This window comes from Triturus cristatus, chromosome 7 (assembly GCF_964204655.1).
Source record: "Triturus cristatus chromosome 7, aTriCri1.1, whole genome shotgun sequence".
NCBI classification, from domain to species: Eukaryota; Metazoa; Chordata; class Amphibia; order Caudata; family Salamandridae; genus Triturus; species Triturus cristatus.
Window position 1 is genome coordinate 106,270,760 of NC_140590.1, and position 17,786 is coordinate 106,288,545.

Here is a 17,786-nt window from a genome sequence, read left to right on the forward strand (position 1 = left end):
AGACTGATCCACAGTTCGCTGGCATGATTCGCCTATCGTAGCACTGCGCACTTTGTCCCCCCACAAGGTCAGACCCCCCCACCCCCCTCCTTTCCCCCTTTTCCCCCCCCCATCACCTTTGGCAGGATGCCTCCCCCGTCCAGGTCTTGAAGCAGAGGTACGCCGCTGGCGTGCCTAGCCTTCCCTCATGGCTCAGCAGGGGGGCAGGCTGGCAACTGGTCTGCCTGGGGCCTGTCCCAGGGCACCTGGCCGTGTGCTGCACGTATTTTGGGACACCCAACAGAACTACACGTCCCATGCAGGATGACATCCTGTAGTCTAAAGCAGACGCCGCGTGGACGCAACGGCGTGCGGCCTAAATGGGTGTGGCTTACACCGCTGACTGCTTTCAGCAGAGTTAGACAGCGGGATTTAAGCGCCCGTTCCGGTCTCGTCGCTGCCTCCCATCCAGCTCGGTTAGTCCTGGGGCAACGACGGATAGGTAAGCGCTGTTGTCCTTGATGGGTCCAATCTGTGTTCTTTGTCGCTCTGGTGCGTTTTCGGCCCAGCATGGAATACACACTAATTTGTTCAGTGTTTTCACTGTTGAATCACAGCCACAAGGATATCTAGTTGTGGTCTCAGCAAGTTGGTCGACATTTGAGTCTGCCGAGACCATAGCCATTAAAAAGAGACCTTGTTTAGATGATTGATGAGTTTGGCAGCAGGCATTGTTTTTAAGGAGAGCAGGTTCTAGCGAGAGTGGAGCTTCTTCACTCAGCTTCAAGCCATAACAATAACGGGGTATACTAGTGGATTCCTCGGGTATTAAAGAATAGAAAAAACAACAAATAAAAATTAAATAAGCAAAAACTGAGGAAAAATGTTTTCTTCTTTTGTTACCCACGATATAGAGCGGGGCCTCCTACACCCGAGCAAGGTTCCAGGGTAGGTGAGGTACAATCCCAGATTACGTGGGGCAAGCAATTTATAGATGCTTTGAATTAATGTAAAGACAGATTCAGGTCTTAATGACAGCACTTTTTTGATGTGTGTGCATAGATTTTGTGCAACAATTGTTTTAATTTCTAGGTGATGACTACACCCTGCGATCTAGAAGATTAAGATTGTTTAAGGTTGTATTCTTCTCAATCTTGTTCAACCCCATACATGATAGATGTGTGGTCACTTTTCACGTTTAGAAGTGTATCATTTGCAGTAGCATGTTTTAGAGAAACATAGGTCCTGAAGAAAGCCGTGGGCAGTAAAACCCGGATGGCTGAAACATGTTGACCTCTATATAGCAGTCACTTGGAAGCACTGCTATAACTTTGTTACACCGTTTTAATCAAGGTGTGCAGAGCACTTGGAATATTAAGGTCTATCCTCTCTACACAACCTTTTTTAGTCCTCACTGTTTCCTTTTCTTTGCACTGCACTTCATAGGATTACTATCCTTGTTCATTACAATTTTTTGCATCTGGTGTTTCTCTGGCTAATATTCATCAGCCTGATCGAGCAATAGAGCTTCAAACTAGCGAGGCAGTCCCCATGATCAAGGGACACCTCTGCCAATAGTTGGATCACCAGATGATATAAATGATCATGAGAGCTACTTTTCTCTCACTATTTGTTCCATTCTTCGAGTAAGATTGATGGTAATCCATGCTCTGCTCTAGGCTTGGTTTGTTGCACTAAGGTTTAGTTCTGTTCATTACTTTTGTGCGGTTTGTCATTAGACCCCCAGTTCTTGTTTTGTGTGTATAGTTCATTTGTAGGGGATTGGCACTTGGGCAGGTCTATAAATACTTCTTTCCCTTAGACCCTATTTTTTCACTAGGATTATGGATGTGTGCTGCACGTAGCAGTCTGCTACACTGGCCTCGAGTAGTCCAGAGGTAGTTTATTAAAAAAAACAGGGGTCCTCATTTTTAAATCTCTTCATGGAAAAAGCCCAGCTTTATCTTCCAATGTTCAACATTATATACCCAATTGACAGTTCCGATCAGTGCACAATGTTGGGCCCCGGGGGAAGCAGACTAGTCTTCCCTGGGGTCTTTCGCGCAGGAGGGCAAGGCTGGGGTCAGGGTGTGGTGTTTGGGGGTGGGTATAAGAATGCAGGGGAGGAAGGTGACCTCTTCCTGCATTCTTGACAATGTCGGGAGGGTCTAGTTTTTTTTTATAGGGCCTAGTGCAGGAGTTTGTCAGGCGGTTCGCGGAGCCACTGGTCGGTGGCTTTCAGGGTCAGGGATCGAGTGGGTGTGTGTGGACAGCGTGTGATGGCGGCGGTGACGGCTGAGCAGGTGAGGAAAGCCCTTCGGTTAGGCCGCGCCGGCCAGCCGGATCTCCTCCGGCCTGGCGTATTAGAGCAGGTGTGGGTGGGGCCATCGTGGGCCCCGCACGCGGCTTCTGCGGGGGGTGGTGGCTTGCCTGGATGAGCCACCACCGGCCCTGCAAGTACAAGCATGAGTGCTCCAAGTGCGGAGGACGACATGCACTTACCCAATGCTTTACCTTGGCCATGCCTTCCGAACAGTGGAGGGCTACAAAGGGGAGGGGACAGACTGGGCAGAAGGGGGCCTACACCAGTTAAGGTGGAGGCGCTGGGCCCGCGGCTCTCGCGTTACACCGACAGGGAGGAGGCAGTGAAGATTCAGTGGGGTTTCACGGAGGGTTTTCGGGTAGGGTATCAGGGCCCTGGAGAGAGGAAGTGGGCAGATAACCTGAAATCAGTCAAGGAGCTGCCGTAGGTTGGAGCAGCTAAACTGAAGAAAGAGGTGGACGAAGGGAGGATAGCGTGCCCATTTGTTGACTGGCCGCTAGACTACTTGATCATCTCCCCATTAGAAGTGGTGCCTAAGAAGGAGCAGTGTGAGTTTCGAATGATTCATCACCTCTCGTGGCCGGAAGGGCAGTCTGTGAATGATTTCATCGCTGAAGCAGACTCAAGGGTGCTCTATGCCTTGGTGGATGATGCGGTCCGCCTAGTGCAGGTGTGTGGGTCGTGGGCAGAAATGGCGAAGTGTGATGTGAAATCGGCTTTCTGCCCGATTCCTATACACCCTGCTGATTTCTGTACTGGGAATGCAATTCTCAGGGGCCATCTACGTGGACAAGGTACTGCCCATGGGGTGTGCGATTTCCTGCGTGCTTTGAGATGTTTAGCATATTCTTGCAGTGGGCTTTTACACAGATCTGCAGACATCGGGAAGTTTCTCACTACCTGGATGACGTTTTGGGGAAGGCGCATTCAAGTGATTGGGGCAGGGCTCTGTCGCAGTTTCAGGCAATGTCACAGTGTTTCAGTGTTCCGTTGGCGCCAGAGAAAAACAGCTGGGCCCAGCTGTAGCATGACTTTCTTGGGAATTGAACTGGATTCCATTCAATGGGTTGCCAGACTCCCTGCCAAGAAGGTGACAAATAAAGGCGTGCCTTTTGTGGGCAATTGGGGAGAAGAGGATTGCGTTGAGGGCTGTGCAACAACGGTTTGGTTTCCTGAACTTCGCATGCAGGGTGGCGAGGGCAGGACAGACGTTCAGTAGACAGCTCGGCATGTCCATGTCGGGTGCAGTCTGACCACACCACAGGGTTCGGATCTCCATGGGGGTCCAGGCGGATTGGAGGACGTGGCTGACTGATTTCAATGGGGTGTCACTGGACTTTGAAGAGGACAAAATGGTTTGGCAAGTACAAATTTACTCTGATGCAGCCGGTGCAGCAGGTTTTGGTTTTTTCTGGGATGGCAGGTGGTGCGCAGAGGACTGGCCGGCCCATTGGGAGAAACAAGGGAGGATCATTGAGTTTCTTGAATTTGTTTTACCTGCTGGTTGTGCTGGTGTTGTGGGGCTCTGAATTTAGGAATCGATCAGTACTGTTTCATGTTGATCGCATTACTTTAGTCAAGTTGGTCAACCGGCAGCGCACAAGGGATTTGAGAGCAGAGATTGCTGAGGAGCTTTATGCTGCAAATGTCCGAAATTGAATGTTTCGTGCAAAGCACATCCCAGGGGCGAATAATTACATTGCGGATGCTTTGTCTCATTCGCAGTGGCAATGGTTCCAGCAATTGGCACCTGTAGGAAGATCAGTACAAGACCGAGCTGCCAGACGGCATCTGGGCCTGGGGGGGAGTGAGGGTGATCAGCCTGGCGGAGCAATCTATAGCCGATACCACGAGACGAACTTACAGATTGGCATGGGCAGAGTTTGGATCCTTTATGGGCTGGTGTGGGGAGACCTAGACGGGGAGACCAATCAACTATGGAACAGGGAGTGTTAGTTTGTTTTACATTGCATTGACAAAGAATTGTCTTCCGTGACGATTGCAGGGAAGCTGGCTGGTGTGTCCTGTTATTGCAGTTTGTTTTTCGGGTTTGATCCTACAAAGGATGTGATCATTGGCAGGGTACCCAGAGGTTGGGGCAAGGAGAGAGGAAGGGGGGGGGATGGAGACAGAGGGTTTTGAGAGAGGCAATTATGTTTGGATTGCTGGTTCGGCTGGTTGAGGAGTTGCCCTTCTGTTACGACGTCTTTGAGGTTGAGGTTTTTCGCCTTTGTATGGTGTGGATGTTTTTTGTGGCTTTCAGGGTGTCAGATGTTGGGGACAAGAGGGGTGGGTGAAAGGAGCTATGAGGACGTCCGGTTGGATGCGGGTCACCTGGGGATTTGGTTGAGGAAGTGCAATACGGATCAGTTGGGGCGTGGTAAGTGGATGCGGCTGAGAGAGTGGTTGTGAAGGGGCGTGTCCGGTGGATGAACAGCAGAGGTTCCTACAGTTGGTGCGGGATCCACAAGGGGAGATTTTCTGTCATGCATCTGGGACAAGGGTACACAGCGGCACACCTGTTGGCGGTGCTGCGCATGGCCTTGAGACATTTGGTTCTGAATCTGGCAGGGTTTGGTACTCGCTCTCCGTATTGGGGCGGCAACGAGTCTGGTTTGGTCCTGGGATAGGATTTGGTGGATTGGACGATGGAAATCTAGGTTCCGTGAGTGCTATGTGCGTAAATTAGGGGTCTGGGTTGAGGCAGTACCTGAGACGGGGGGGTTTGGGGGGGAAGATGGGGTTGCGAGAGTGTTACTAATGCTTTTTTCTCACCGTAGGTTGCATGGGTCACATGGATTGTTGGTCACTCGTTTGTGCATTGGGCCTCCAAGTATGCAGAGCAACAGGTGTACGGCCGTAACCTGGGACTCAGAGGAAGCCATCATGAGGTGCATTGGTGGGGCAAAGGGGGGATGCGATGGTGGGCACTATTGCCCTGACTCACGAAAATGGTCTCCCAGAAAGGTTGCCTGGACTTGTTAATACTACACTTGGGTGAGAATGATCTGATTCGGCTGTCTGGTTTGGCACTCATACAGCTGAAGCAAAGAGACTTGGTGATCATGAAACAAAGAATGGCAGAGACCTGCATTGCTTGGACAGAATTTGTTCCCTGGAATCTCTGGAGGGGGGCTCTTAAACACGGGCTGTGGAAAAAGCTCGACGAAAGCTTAACAGAGCGATGAGGGTTTTTTGTGGAGAGAAAGACATTAAGGTGATCGCTCATACAGGACTGCGAATGGAAGAACTGCTACTGTTGAGGGATGACTGTGTGCATCGAGAATGGGAAACACGTATTATATGATTGAGGTGATGGATGTGGTGAGCAAGTTGTGGAATGAGGCCATTTGGTGCAAGAGGAGTGGGTGAGTAGGCAGACGAAAGATGCACAGTATGTCCCGGGGGGCGAGTAACCGCCCTAAAGGGGGTTCCCTGGTTGGTGGTACTTGGGAGGGGTGGGAAGTCTCTGGCGGGCACACCCATCCTGGGGGGGGGGGGGGGGGGAGAAGAGAAGAGTGAATTATGGGGGGGATGGAGGCATGAGTAATGCCTGGTGATACAGGGGAGGATGCTAGAGAAGAAGTGAAGAAATGGATGAAGAATGGCACGGGGTATGGAATGGCATGAGAGGAGAGTTCGGAGTGGGTGAAGGGAGTGAATGGATGAAGAGTTTGATGTTGGGGGTTTGTTATTAGTTATTTGAGGTTATTGTTTAAGGTTATGATGTGCAGCCTGGTCCTAATAAATGGCCTTTTACACTTAATCAGCATGGACTGTTTATTGCGCGATGTTGGGCCCCGGGGGAAGCAGAGTCGCAGACTAGTCTTCCCCCAGGGTATTTTGCTCAGGAGGGCCAGGCTGGGGTCAGGGGGTGGGGTTTGGGGGTGGGTATAAGAATGCAGGGGAGGAAGGAGACTTCCTCTTCCTGCATTCTTGGCACTGTTGGGAGGGTCTGGTTACAAAAGGCCACCCGCCCACCCTACATTATACTAGGGTTAGGGAGCTGGGTAGGCTGAGTGTTGCCAGTTAAAGACAGGTTGCAGGGGTGTTGGAGTCTCAGGCGGGTGCACCATCCATGGGGGAGGGGGCGAGGGGGAGGGTAAAGAGTGAATGATGGGGGGGATGGAGGCATGAGTAATGGCCTTTTACGCTTAACCATCAGCGTGGACTGTATTGCACGGTGGCATGCTGTACGTTGCACCACGAGCAGCCTCACTGCAGGATCCTCGGGTCTGTCCCAGTGCAAAGGGTTGTTGGTAATCTGAAGCTGCCCGCAGTGTGCCCATATAAGAGGGCGGCCACCTTAGTGCTGCATTTCAACACATCTCCATGCTCTAGTCATGGGGTCTCTACCCCCCTTTCCCCCCTTCCCCCCCCCCCCATCGAGTCCCCAAAGTCCAACGCAGAGGCATCGTCAATTCCAGCACAGTGGGTTGGGGTTAGGTACTTTTACCTGTCCCTGCCCACTGGCATTGGTCTCCCCTGGTCACGCTGTCTGGCCGTTGGTAGCATCGGTTGAAGATGACAGGCTGGTGGTCACATCACCTGGTTTCAGAGCCATATTCAGGTAGTCTGATTAAAAGGCGGCAAGTGTGGGCCGCACCACCTTCCATCATGAAATCCCGCCGCTTCGATCACAGGGCTGTGGGGGGGGGGGGGGTACCTAGGGGTAGAGGCAGCAAGGCCTAGGGAGTCCTAGGGCACAACATGCCCAGCATGAGCAGCACAGCAACCGGATCGCAGCCCAGTTGCCTAGGTGACGGTTTAACACTAGCTCTCAGCTGAGCAGGAGGCAACCCATATAAATCTGGGCCAGAAGCATGTTGGGGTGGGTTGGAGGGGGGAGAACAGGAAGGATGTGCAAAGGGGGGGCTGAGGCAACAGTAGACCCGGCCCAGTCACAACACTTATGGGGTTTACAGACTAGGTTCCACCGGAAGCCCCTCCAATCTCCCACCCCCTTCCACATATGCAACTCCATTAGGGCGAGGGGGGGGGGGTAGGGGGAGGAGGGGGGGTGCACCATGCAAGCACCCAGGGAATAATTGGTAGGACATATTTAGCATGATTTTCCCGGTCTACTGCAGCCTTTCCTCCCCAGACCACTCAGGAGGAAAGACCGTATTTAGTTGGGGAAGCACCTCACGGTGCAGGACAAGTGTCATCAAGCAGGCGTGATAATTGTGGCCATAACAATGTTGGTCACCAGATGGCACGGTTGCATGACGGGAAAAGGCAAGGGCTAAGCAAGGCTGAAGTTCGGAGGGCCCAAGGTGAAGCAAGGCAATGCCTGTGAGGAGGGAAAATGGGGTGCCATGGAGGGGGCACAAAGTGAAATCACTCACAGATACCATAACTATTCAGGTTAATTTAAATCCTTGGCCACATCTTACAATTGAATGGCAGGAGGACCTAAGCTCTGGGATAGACAGAGCAGGTGACCAACAGTACAAGGTGTCAATAGGGACTATTAGAGCCCAAAGCAGGTATGAAAAACGCAACTGCTCGCTGTGCCACGATGTAGTATAACAAGTGTTGGGGGAGAGGTGGGACGTTATACTTCCTGAATTTTCGATTTGAAAGAAGCGGTGCACCTGCACGTTCAGGTAGACTCTAGGAGCACGCCTTTCCTGAGGCTAGCATCAGACATCAGCCGGCCTCGTGAGGTTCAAGCACATGTCAGGAATTACAAGTTTTTATGTTCAACCCCCCCGCTTCATTTTATTCAAGATATCGTGGCACTCAACACTGGTAACAGAATTGGGCTACGCATCGTCTGAGTAGCCACAAGGTGGGACTAGGACTCAAGGGGTAAGTTGTGGCACACGGGGGCAAAGCAGAGTATGCATGTAGACTCAAAGCAGAAACAGCCGGCCGGAAGTAGCCAGCTGAGGTGAGCAAGGTGCAGTAGAATAACCTGAACCTATCTTTAACACCCTCAAGGTTGCGTTCGGAGAGTCACTGTGGAACATTTTCTAGGGCAGACGGGAAGTATACCAGTGTCGTCATCGGTTGTCGTGGCACCCATTTGGTGAAGATCTTCCAAATCTAAGGCTAATGTACGAAGGCAAGGGCATGAATAGCCAGGGCTCCCCCCCCACTGTACTCATGACAATAGTCAGCGAGCCCCAGCCCAGCAGGTCTCAGGATGCAGAACGGGCAGCGTTCATGGAAAAGGCCCGATTGGGCAAGGGGCATCATGAATGCACGAGAGCCCGAGGACTCGTGAGTGGACAGACCCAGTGCTCAACAGCTGGCGCAACCAGACTTACAGCCCACAAGGCCAAAAAGGGCCCACAGGCCAACAAACAACGAATGCCCAGCTGAGGCCCCGTGATAAAGGCTAGAGTCCCGGTGACAGCACGAGAGTGACTGTGGCAGTGCCAATGGGTAATCTGGTGGACACAAGAGTTTTATGGAGGACTTTAGAACACGTTTTGCCAATCCAGGGGCACAGCCCCCCTAACAAGGACAACCGCGGGGGAAGGAGCACCAACGACTGCGAAGGTGTGGGATGATCAAGCTGGTGAGAATCAGGCAGTGCACAGTTTCTACCCCAACCCCAGTGACACCAAGCACTGAGGCAGAGAAGCAGTCCCAGATAACCCAGGCTGCAGGCAACACCGCCAAACAGCCTCCCTCCCCCCACCCCCCCGGGAAGGAAGGGGGGACGCGAGGTCACCGTCCCTTAACTGGCTGAGGCACAGGGCGTGAGAGCATTGAGGCAGGTCACCTGGTCAATACACCATGCATATGCCGCTCACCCATTCCCCTCCCCCCACCCCAACTTGAGCGAGGCAAAGGAAACACCCCCGGTGGTGGAGAAACTGCCTATAACACCCCCCTGGTATTGGGTTGCTGCTCACTGGATTGGCAGGTGCAATTAGCAGCTCCAGAAGGGATTTGGCAACATGAATTTGTGGATATATTCACGCTGCTGATGCATGGGAAAGATGAGTTGGACACAAGGAGAATGGATGGGAAGGAGGAGAACAAGAAGGGGAGATAACAGGCATGGCCTGACAAAACCATCAAAAACGGGCTGGAGGCTTTCTCCATCTTGTCAGCAGTAGTTATGGAAAAATACCCAGAACAGGGCCCAAGGCCCTTCCAGTATATATGCACTACCCACAACGGCGCTATGAAATCAGGAGGCATTGGGTGGTATAATTATGACAGGGATTAAAGAAAGAAGAAGATGGCCATGTCCCCCGAACTAGGCTGAGATTAGAAAGATCCAGGTTTGATGGAGCACGTGGTCAAATTCACTCCACCCCAGAAGGTCTCATTCAGCAAAAACTCGAGCTGGAAGGCATCAATTAAGGTGCAGAGCAAAGCAGGGAGACACCCCTTCAAGTAGCCCTCTCGAGGCACGTGGAGTGACAGGTCAGAGGTGGGGGTTCAAAAGGTCCACTCATCACTTGCAGACTATTCAACACCGGGTCCTGCTCCTGGGGGAAAGCCTGCAAATTCATCCACAGCTGCAACAAGTGTGTGGTTCCAAACCTAGCAGCTTCTTACAACAGAAGGTGGGAAACATCCCCCCCCACACACAATAGACCAGACAGTTCAGCACTGATCGAGAGACAAGGCCCCGCCCTATGTAACCACCCTTTGCAAACCAGGCAAGACCACAGCTGCCGCCAGCACAGGTAAGCGCACTTCTCTCAACCCAGACAGCTTCCCAGCAACCGCCAGCTCAGGAAAGGGCCCCTCACCATTAAACCTGCACAACCACCATCCATTGCTGAGAAAATACCCCAACACCAAAGAAAGCCCATTGCTGGTGAATGCTTTTGTAGAAGGCTTCAGGATTCCATATGGAGGCTCATTAGGTTAGGAAGCAGATGCAGACAGCCTGAGGAGTGCTAAAGAGCTCCCCTCAGTAGTACAGAAGAAGGTCAGAGGAACTAGCATTAGGGCGGGTGGCCGGACCATTCCCCTCTCCCCTGCTGGACAACTTTATGGTTTCTCCCCTGGGAGTGGTCCCCAAGAAAGAGCCAGGGAGTTTTAGACGGATACACCAATTATCAAACCCAGAGGGTAATTCAGTGATCTGCTGGTTGGAGGGCAGGCTTTATTCGATCACTTACTAGAGTGGGCAATGGTGCTTGGTTAGCAAAGGCAGACATCAAATCAGCATTCCACCTGCTGTCCGTTCACTCAGGCAGCCACCATCTGCTGAGTTTCAAGTTGGAAGGACAGTTTTTATGACAGGTGAATGCCGATGGGTTGTGAAGTGTCCTGTGCCTACTTTGAGACCTTCAGCTGCTTCCTGCAATTGGCACTCCAATGGTCTTATGGTGTAAAGAGGGTGACACTATTTGGACCATTTCTTGTTAATTGGGCAGAGGGGACACTGGACTGCATGGAGGCACTTAAAAACTTCCAGGGACTGACTGAACACCTATGGGTCCCCCTGGCACCTAGGAAGGCCGAGGGCCCAGCGCAGGTTTGGGCATTTCTGGACAATGAGCTAGACACTGAAGGGTGAGTCCAGACTATCTGTGGGCAAGGTGCAGGACATGATCCAGGACATCCAGACAACGTTGGCAAATGACCAAGCGTCCTTGAGGGTCATTCAGACACACCTGGGTAAACTGAATTTTGCAGCAAGGATGATCTCAGCGAGTAGGGTTTTCACCAGAAGGCTGGCCAGGGCCACAGCCAACATTAAAAAAGAAAACGCCACCCTGTCAGACTTAAAGGGTTAAAACAGGACCACAGAATATGGGCAGAATTCTAGGCATACTTCAATGGAACACTGATATGGAGAATTCCCTGGCGGGCAGCCCAGAGTTATGCCTTTTCACAGACACCAGGCACGGATAGTTTGGCGCAATAATGGGGAGTGAGTGGTGAGCAGAGAAATGGCCCAAAAGGAAGATCCCAGCCAATGTCAGTCTTGGAACTATTTCCCACAGTGGCAGCCCTCCATCTATGGTTAGAGGCCTTGGAGGCAAAAAGGGTTTTGTTTTGGTCGGATAACATGGCAGTGGTGCAAGCCATAAATGCGTAATCCACAAAATGTCCACTGGTACTCTGCCTACTGAGGGAACTAGTGAATGCTTGCCTGCATACCAATGTAGTTTCGGGCTCGGCACATTCAAGGGGTTAAGAAAGTGGCAGCTGACACTCGTTTTCAGTGACTCCATTTCCAAGAGGCTTGGGCTGTGAGCAAGAGCAGAGATGACTCCTTTCCCTGCACATATCTGGTACTTACTGCAGTGGACCAATGTTTAGTGGAAAAGGGCAAACTGTCTCAGAAAGGGACCAGGAGGCGGTGCAAGACCTGCGTCTCCACTTTCTGCAAGCTGTAAGGGGCATGAGATACACTGGAGCACAAGGAGCAACATTTTGTTCTATGGGCCAAGGATCATGGCAAGAGCCACTCCTGGATCACAGGACACTTAGCAGTGAGCCACCACATCAAACCCAGGGCAACAGGACCTGCCAAGGTGTTCTCCATGAGGGTGGCACTTAAAGGATGGGTTAGAGCAGAGACATGGGTACTAGACACCAGGTTGCTCATTGAAATCCACATATTACAGGGAAATATAGATATGGACAGGGCTACATATTCTACCTACAAGCCCAGCCTTTTCACTGCTGCACTTAGCCTGGCATTTTTGAGGACCTTCAGAGTCAACAAGTTGGTAGCCAGATCTAAGAGGATGGGTCAGGTGATGCTATATTCAGAGAGGACATTCAGGTGCTAGGAGACCTTATGAATATCTGAGAAGATCAAAACCAAACCAGGTGGGGCAGAGATAAGACAGTGCTCCAGCCCCTGGGCGACAGGAGGTACTTCCCTGTGGGCTGGTCTCAGACTGGAGTGACAAGGCACAGCTGCTCTAAAGTTACACAATTCTCCCTCATCACAACTATAGACTCTACAATGCAACATTGGTGAATCCTGTCCCTCACCTGTAGGCCTGGCCCCGCATGGGGGCATCAGGGTACCAGTGGCCTTCATACTTCAGAAGCAGCAGTGAGGTAAGTACCTCACCAAACCTTTCCACTCTCCGAGGGTGAAACTTTCTCCGATTAAGCAACTTCAGAATAAGGCTCACACCGGCATCAATTTCAGCTCTCATCTTGGCAGGAGGTCCAGCAGAGGCTGTTGAAACAAAGTAAGACTGCTCAAATCATAGGTTAAGATGAACAAAAAACAAAAAAACAGCACAGCATGAAGGATACGGTAATGGAGAAACCCAAATGAAAAGGCTTCCACTAGCATGGTCAGCCATCCCAAAGTACTAGTCTTCATGAGCTGGTCAAGCAAGTGCCAGCAAGACTTAATTAGCAGGATCAACCACCTCAAGCGAGGAGAGGCAGGATCAGCCTACCCAAAGGAGAAGGTGTAAATAGAACTGACAGACAACCAAAGAGCACAGCAGGGCCCACCAAGCCAAACTGCACTCCCACAGCATTTCCAGCCAACTCAAAAGACAAGGATTTTTTAGCTGATTCTATTGAGAATGGTCCTTTAAAAGAACTAGGCAATCCAGGAGCAAACACTCAAGTGGGAGTCAAAGAAGGGTGCTGGAAGCTTTCCTGCTGATCCAAGACCTCTGAGCAGAATTCAGCTCCAGGTCATCCAGAGGGTACTTACATGGGTTTGGGCTTTCATTAGCCAAATAATTATAGGCATTCTAAACTCTTACTTCAGCCCCCTCCCCCACCAAAAAACTGCTAGATCAAGAAATGATGCACCAATTTACACCAAATGATCTCCTTGGACAGGTATCCAAAACAGAAGCAGCTATGGATTTGAAAGCATGGCCACCTGATGCATCACAAAACAGCTCTTCTGACCTCAAGCATGGCACGCTCAGCACAGTACAACACCTCTCACCTGCGGACGGTTCCATGCAAGGTCTGAACACAAGCAACGTCCCAGGAAGGGTCCCACCTACTCTTGTACGACCCCTCTCCCAGAATTCCATAGAAGGTCCTAAAACAAACAGCCTCCTTTCCTCCCAGGAAAGGTCCCACCTCATCTAGGGCCCCTCTCCCAGGGTTCCATACAAGGTCCAAGCACAAGAAACCTCCCATCCTCTCAGGAAAGTCCCACCTACTCGTCTAGAGCCCCTCTCCCAGATGCAAGGTGAGAACTCAAGCAGCCTCCCATCCTCCCAGGAGGGTCCCACATACTCCTCTAAGACCCCTCTTTCAGGAGGTCTCTCCCAGCATTACAGGGTCATATGACATGGAGAGCGTGTTTGACTAAGGCCTGGGGTATACTTCCAACTTGATAGCAGTAGCCCCTGGAGCTGCCCAGCCACTAAGAGCTTGAGCTAACTGGGAGCCTAGCCAGAGACACTTGACTACCCCAGCCACCAGTGAGTTGTTACAAAGATGGGAGAAAGGTACAACAAAATAAGAAGCCATGATCCCATACTAAACCCAAGAAAAACCCAAGGTGGTTACCTACCTCTCGCAACAGACTGGCCGACAAGCAGCATCTCTCAGTAGAGCCAACAGTGACTTAAAGGCGACCTTGAAAAGTTGTCCCATCGGAACGGAGTCAAAAGGCAATGTTATTTCAGAGCAACAAAGACACTGGAGTCTCATGCTACTTCTTTCAGATGCAGAGAGCTGTGGTGAGAGATGTTGGGCCCTCTTGTTAAGTCCCATAGTGTGCAGGCTTCCCTCAAGCCTACTGTGAGGCCAAACCAAAGGATAGGATACAGACAAATAACTTATGCCAAGACACCAAATGAATCTGGTCTTCGTGAGCCAGGCCAGGGAAGCAAACCATGATTATTCCAGCAATAAGATCAGGCAAACCAAGATCAACTACACCACCAAATGCCTGGCAAAGGAGCCAGTCCAACTAAAAAAGTGACTACTCCGGAAACCAGGGTCAGATGGGTGCAGTGGTCAACCAACCTTAAGCTGGTAGATCTGTAGAAAAGGGCAGCTGGTGGGCCTTAGAAGATCAGCATAACACTTACTGGGTGGGCATCTCCTCAGCCTTAACATCTCATCAGTACCAAAGCGCAAAGTCCACCTGGGTCAACGTCAATAGGACAAGAGCGACAATAGTCTAGCCGTGGCCGGCACTGCTTGAGGCACCTGCCGCTAGGTATATTGATAGTATTACGATTTCTAGAGTGCATAGTTACCTCATATGAGGTGTCCCAGTGCTAGGTACAGGTGTCCACAGACCTAAATACAGTTGATTAGAACATTGGGAGCTCCACTGAAGACCATGAAGTGATCTGGGCTTCTAATGGCTGGTAAAAGCCCGGCGCTCCAAAATTCCAATGTTTGTGGCTCACAAGTGTTACTGTGAACAAAGGCCTCATGGAGACCGAGCGGGATTTAAATCCCCTCAGACTCGTGAACATTTGTTAAAACATTTTGCCCTCTAGTGGTGGAATGTTTAATAAATAGCCTTATAGCCCTCCATAGCTGGGCTATACTGGCCATTAAAGGCCCGCTTCCTTGTTAAAGCCCTCACCTTCAGCAAAGGCCTTTAACGCTGTAGCGGGGTTTTAAAGCTGGAAAGGATATATTAGAGCCCACAGCATCCTGAGCTGAAAAACGCAGTTTTGAGTTGCTTCCTAAACAAACATTCTGACTGGGTCAGCAGAACTGCTAGGGGCAGAGCATTCCACAACTTTAGAGCTAAATAGCTAAATTAGCTCCAACCTATACACATCTTGACTCTGGGAACCATCACCAGCATATCCCCTGCCGATCTCTGATTCAACAGTACATAAAGGCTGATATATGATTGAAGGTACCGTGGACCTTTGTTAGTGAATGCTTTGTAACACCACAAGGCCTTGAATGATGATCTCCGCTTCACCAAAAGCCAATGGAGGAACTTAAACACTGTCCCAATCGATGCCTGCTTTAGGCAGGTTTAGTATGAGCCACGCAGCAGCATTCTGGAGTCTCTTGAGCCTGCCTGTGTGCAGTAGTCAAGCCTTGGCATGATCAAGGCCCGAACATTATCTTTTTTGCCGACTGGCAGGAATAATAATTTTGGGGATCCCTTCAGCTATGGCAGAGGTGTCAGGGAGCCCCTGCTTCTGGGCTGGTAACATTCTACCCAGGAAGAAGTGCCCTAAGCCCTGAAAGTGCAGAGGCATCCGTGGCCCTTACCCGAGTCGACGGCTTGTGAGTGGGCTGAAGGAGCCTTTGATGCCAAGGTGCTGCAGTAGAAGAGTCCAGTAATGCCCAGAGTAATGCGGTCTCCACTGTTATTCACGGCCAGCTCTGGTTGCCATGTTCCACACCTGAAATTCTCTTGATTCTACAAACTAGAATCTTTGCCTTTATTTTATCTTCATAAAGTAAAAGCTGCACCATTAACAGATCCTAGCATGGTAAGAAATATAGTATGAACCACTAATGAGCTCCACAGGAGTGTGAACGGTACCCTAGAAGTGTGCAACCTCTGTTTCAAGAGAAGTGCTTTAGTCAAACTACCCACAGAATGAGCATTATAGCAACAATAAAAGGAGTGCTTGGAACTTGTCATAACTAAGCATTAGACCTGTTCTCATTGTTGTGTTGATTCCCAACTTCAACCCCCATATCAAGATGTTTCTAGAACATAATTCAGGAAGCTCACAAAGCGTCCGAGAGATTATCTCCAGTCTTGCTGGGTCTCGCACAATAACATGGGGGGAGGGGGGTCACTTGTCAGCTGATGAGTGGTTCTAGCCTACAACCCCCTGAGGGATCATCTCCAGGCATGCAAGGTCGCACAATTCCTGGGAGTCACTTGGCAGCAGAGGACAGTGGTTCTTGCCCACAACCCCTCCCCCCCCCCCCCCCCCGAGAGGTAATATCCAGGCTTTCAGTGTCTGGTACAAGTAGTGGGGGTCACTTGCCGGCTTAGCAGTGGCTGTAGCCGACAAACCCCTCCCTCCCCCCCCCCCCCCAAGAGGTCACCTCCAGGCTTGCAGGGTCTGGCATAAGTAAGGGGGGGGGGGTCAACTGCCTGCTGAGGACATTGGTCTCTCCCACCAACCTCATTCCATCATCATGGCGACATTCCAAAATGAAGAATATCAGTCTGTAGGAAAGTGCCTCTTGAAATGGTTACCCCCTACTTTTTGCCTGGAATCTGGTGCAATTTTGACTGAAAGTGTGCTGGGTTACTGCTAACCAGGTCTCAAGAACGTGTGTTCTTTCCCTAAACTGTACAAATGTTCCACAATTGGCACCCCTTTTGTCTCCAAAGTTCCTAGTAAGTTGTACCCCTGGTGCCTAGGGCATTGGACCTAAAGAGGGTCCCTACAGCACGAATTGTGCCACCCTGAGGAGTCCCTCACCAAGCTCATGCAAACTGCCATCGCAGCCTGTGTGTCTCGTGCAGTAAAAACTGAAGAGTCAACATGGCAGGAATCCCTGTGTTCCACGTCCATCAGAACTGCATGTGGCATAGTTAAGACACCCCTACAGCAGGCCTTACAGCCCAAAGACAGGGTGCACTACACCCATGTGAGTTCATATTTGTGAGTGGGAATGTCCCGGTGATATCAAAGTTCACCATTTGATAATGCCAGTGCAAAAGAAAGCCATAACTAGTCCATGGGCTGGACACTCACCATCATGAGTTGCTCAGTCACATGATGGTTTCACTGTAGACCAAAGGTATTTGGTACCAAACACCTCGTCTTAATAAACCCACCGCTCCAGTACTGGATAAATGCATTCACACAGGGCACCCTAAAGGTCCCCCCTGAAAACCTAAAGACTACTTGTGTGTTGATTGACTAGTCGTGACAAGTCAGCAACCATAGACAAGATTCTGACCTCCTGAGGTGAGAGCCTCAGCTCCCGAGGGTCAGGAACAAAGCCTGCTCTGGGCAGAGATGTTCACACCTCCTCCAAGCAGGATGGACTTTCCAGGGCAGGAAGCTTCAAAGGCCCTGCTGCCTTTCATATGAGACCCTGGGCCTCTCCAGATCTTGGAGGTGCCCACCTTCTGTCCAGACACCACTTATTAGCAGCAAGATAGGTGGGAGGATTAGATTAGGACATCCTCCCACATTCACCCAACACCCCCCTAGGGCAGACCAACTGATGTGGACCCCACTTTTCAGATTCCTCCATATTGGTTTTGGCAGGAATTGGCCTTCTAAGATTAGGGTTATGCCCACTTGCCACCAGAAGTGGTCACATAAGGTGTACACATCCTAATTGGCCACTACCTGTCACTCCCCATAAATGCCCCTAAAGTACTTCAGTGGCACCCCGGAACCCAAGCACTGATTCTATATATCAACAGAAGGACGAAGAAGAATCACTGTCTGGCGAGAACTGTAGCAGAACTTTAGACTTTGGCATGAAACCCTGCCGTCCTCGGCTCTCGACAATCGTGACCGAGTGACTCATCCTTCAAGCTGGAGAACTACCAAAGCCTTGGTAGCCTGCCAGCACTACAACCAAGACCAAACTTTTTCCTTGGAGTAAAGGAGCTAAGCCCCTGCAGTCTGCAGGCACCTGTGAGCAG

The 17,786-nt window shown here is 50.8% G+C and overlaps 1 protein-coding gene across 1 annotated transcript in view; it reads right to left on the bottom strand.

Annotated features, from left to right (window-relative positions):
- The window catches only part of LOC146808943 (protein BTG3-like), an 89,682-nt gene that overhangs the window by 56,947 nt on the left and 14,949 nt on the right, over positions 1-17,786 (bottom strand). Inside the window, exon 2 of the mRNA XM_085614261.1 lies at positions 12,233-12,425. Within this exon, the coding sequence (XP_085470387.1) occupies positions 12,233-12,402 (170 nt within the window). The 5' untranslated portion in view covers positions 12,403-12,425. The remainder of the gene's footprint in view (positions 1-12,232; positions 12,426-17,786) is intronic.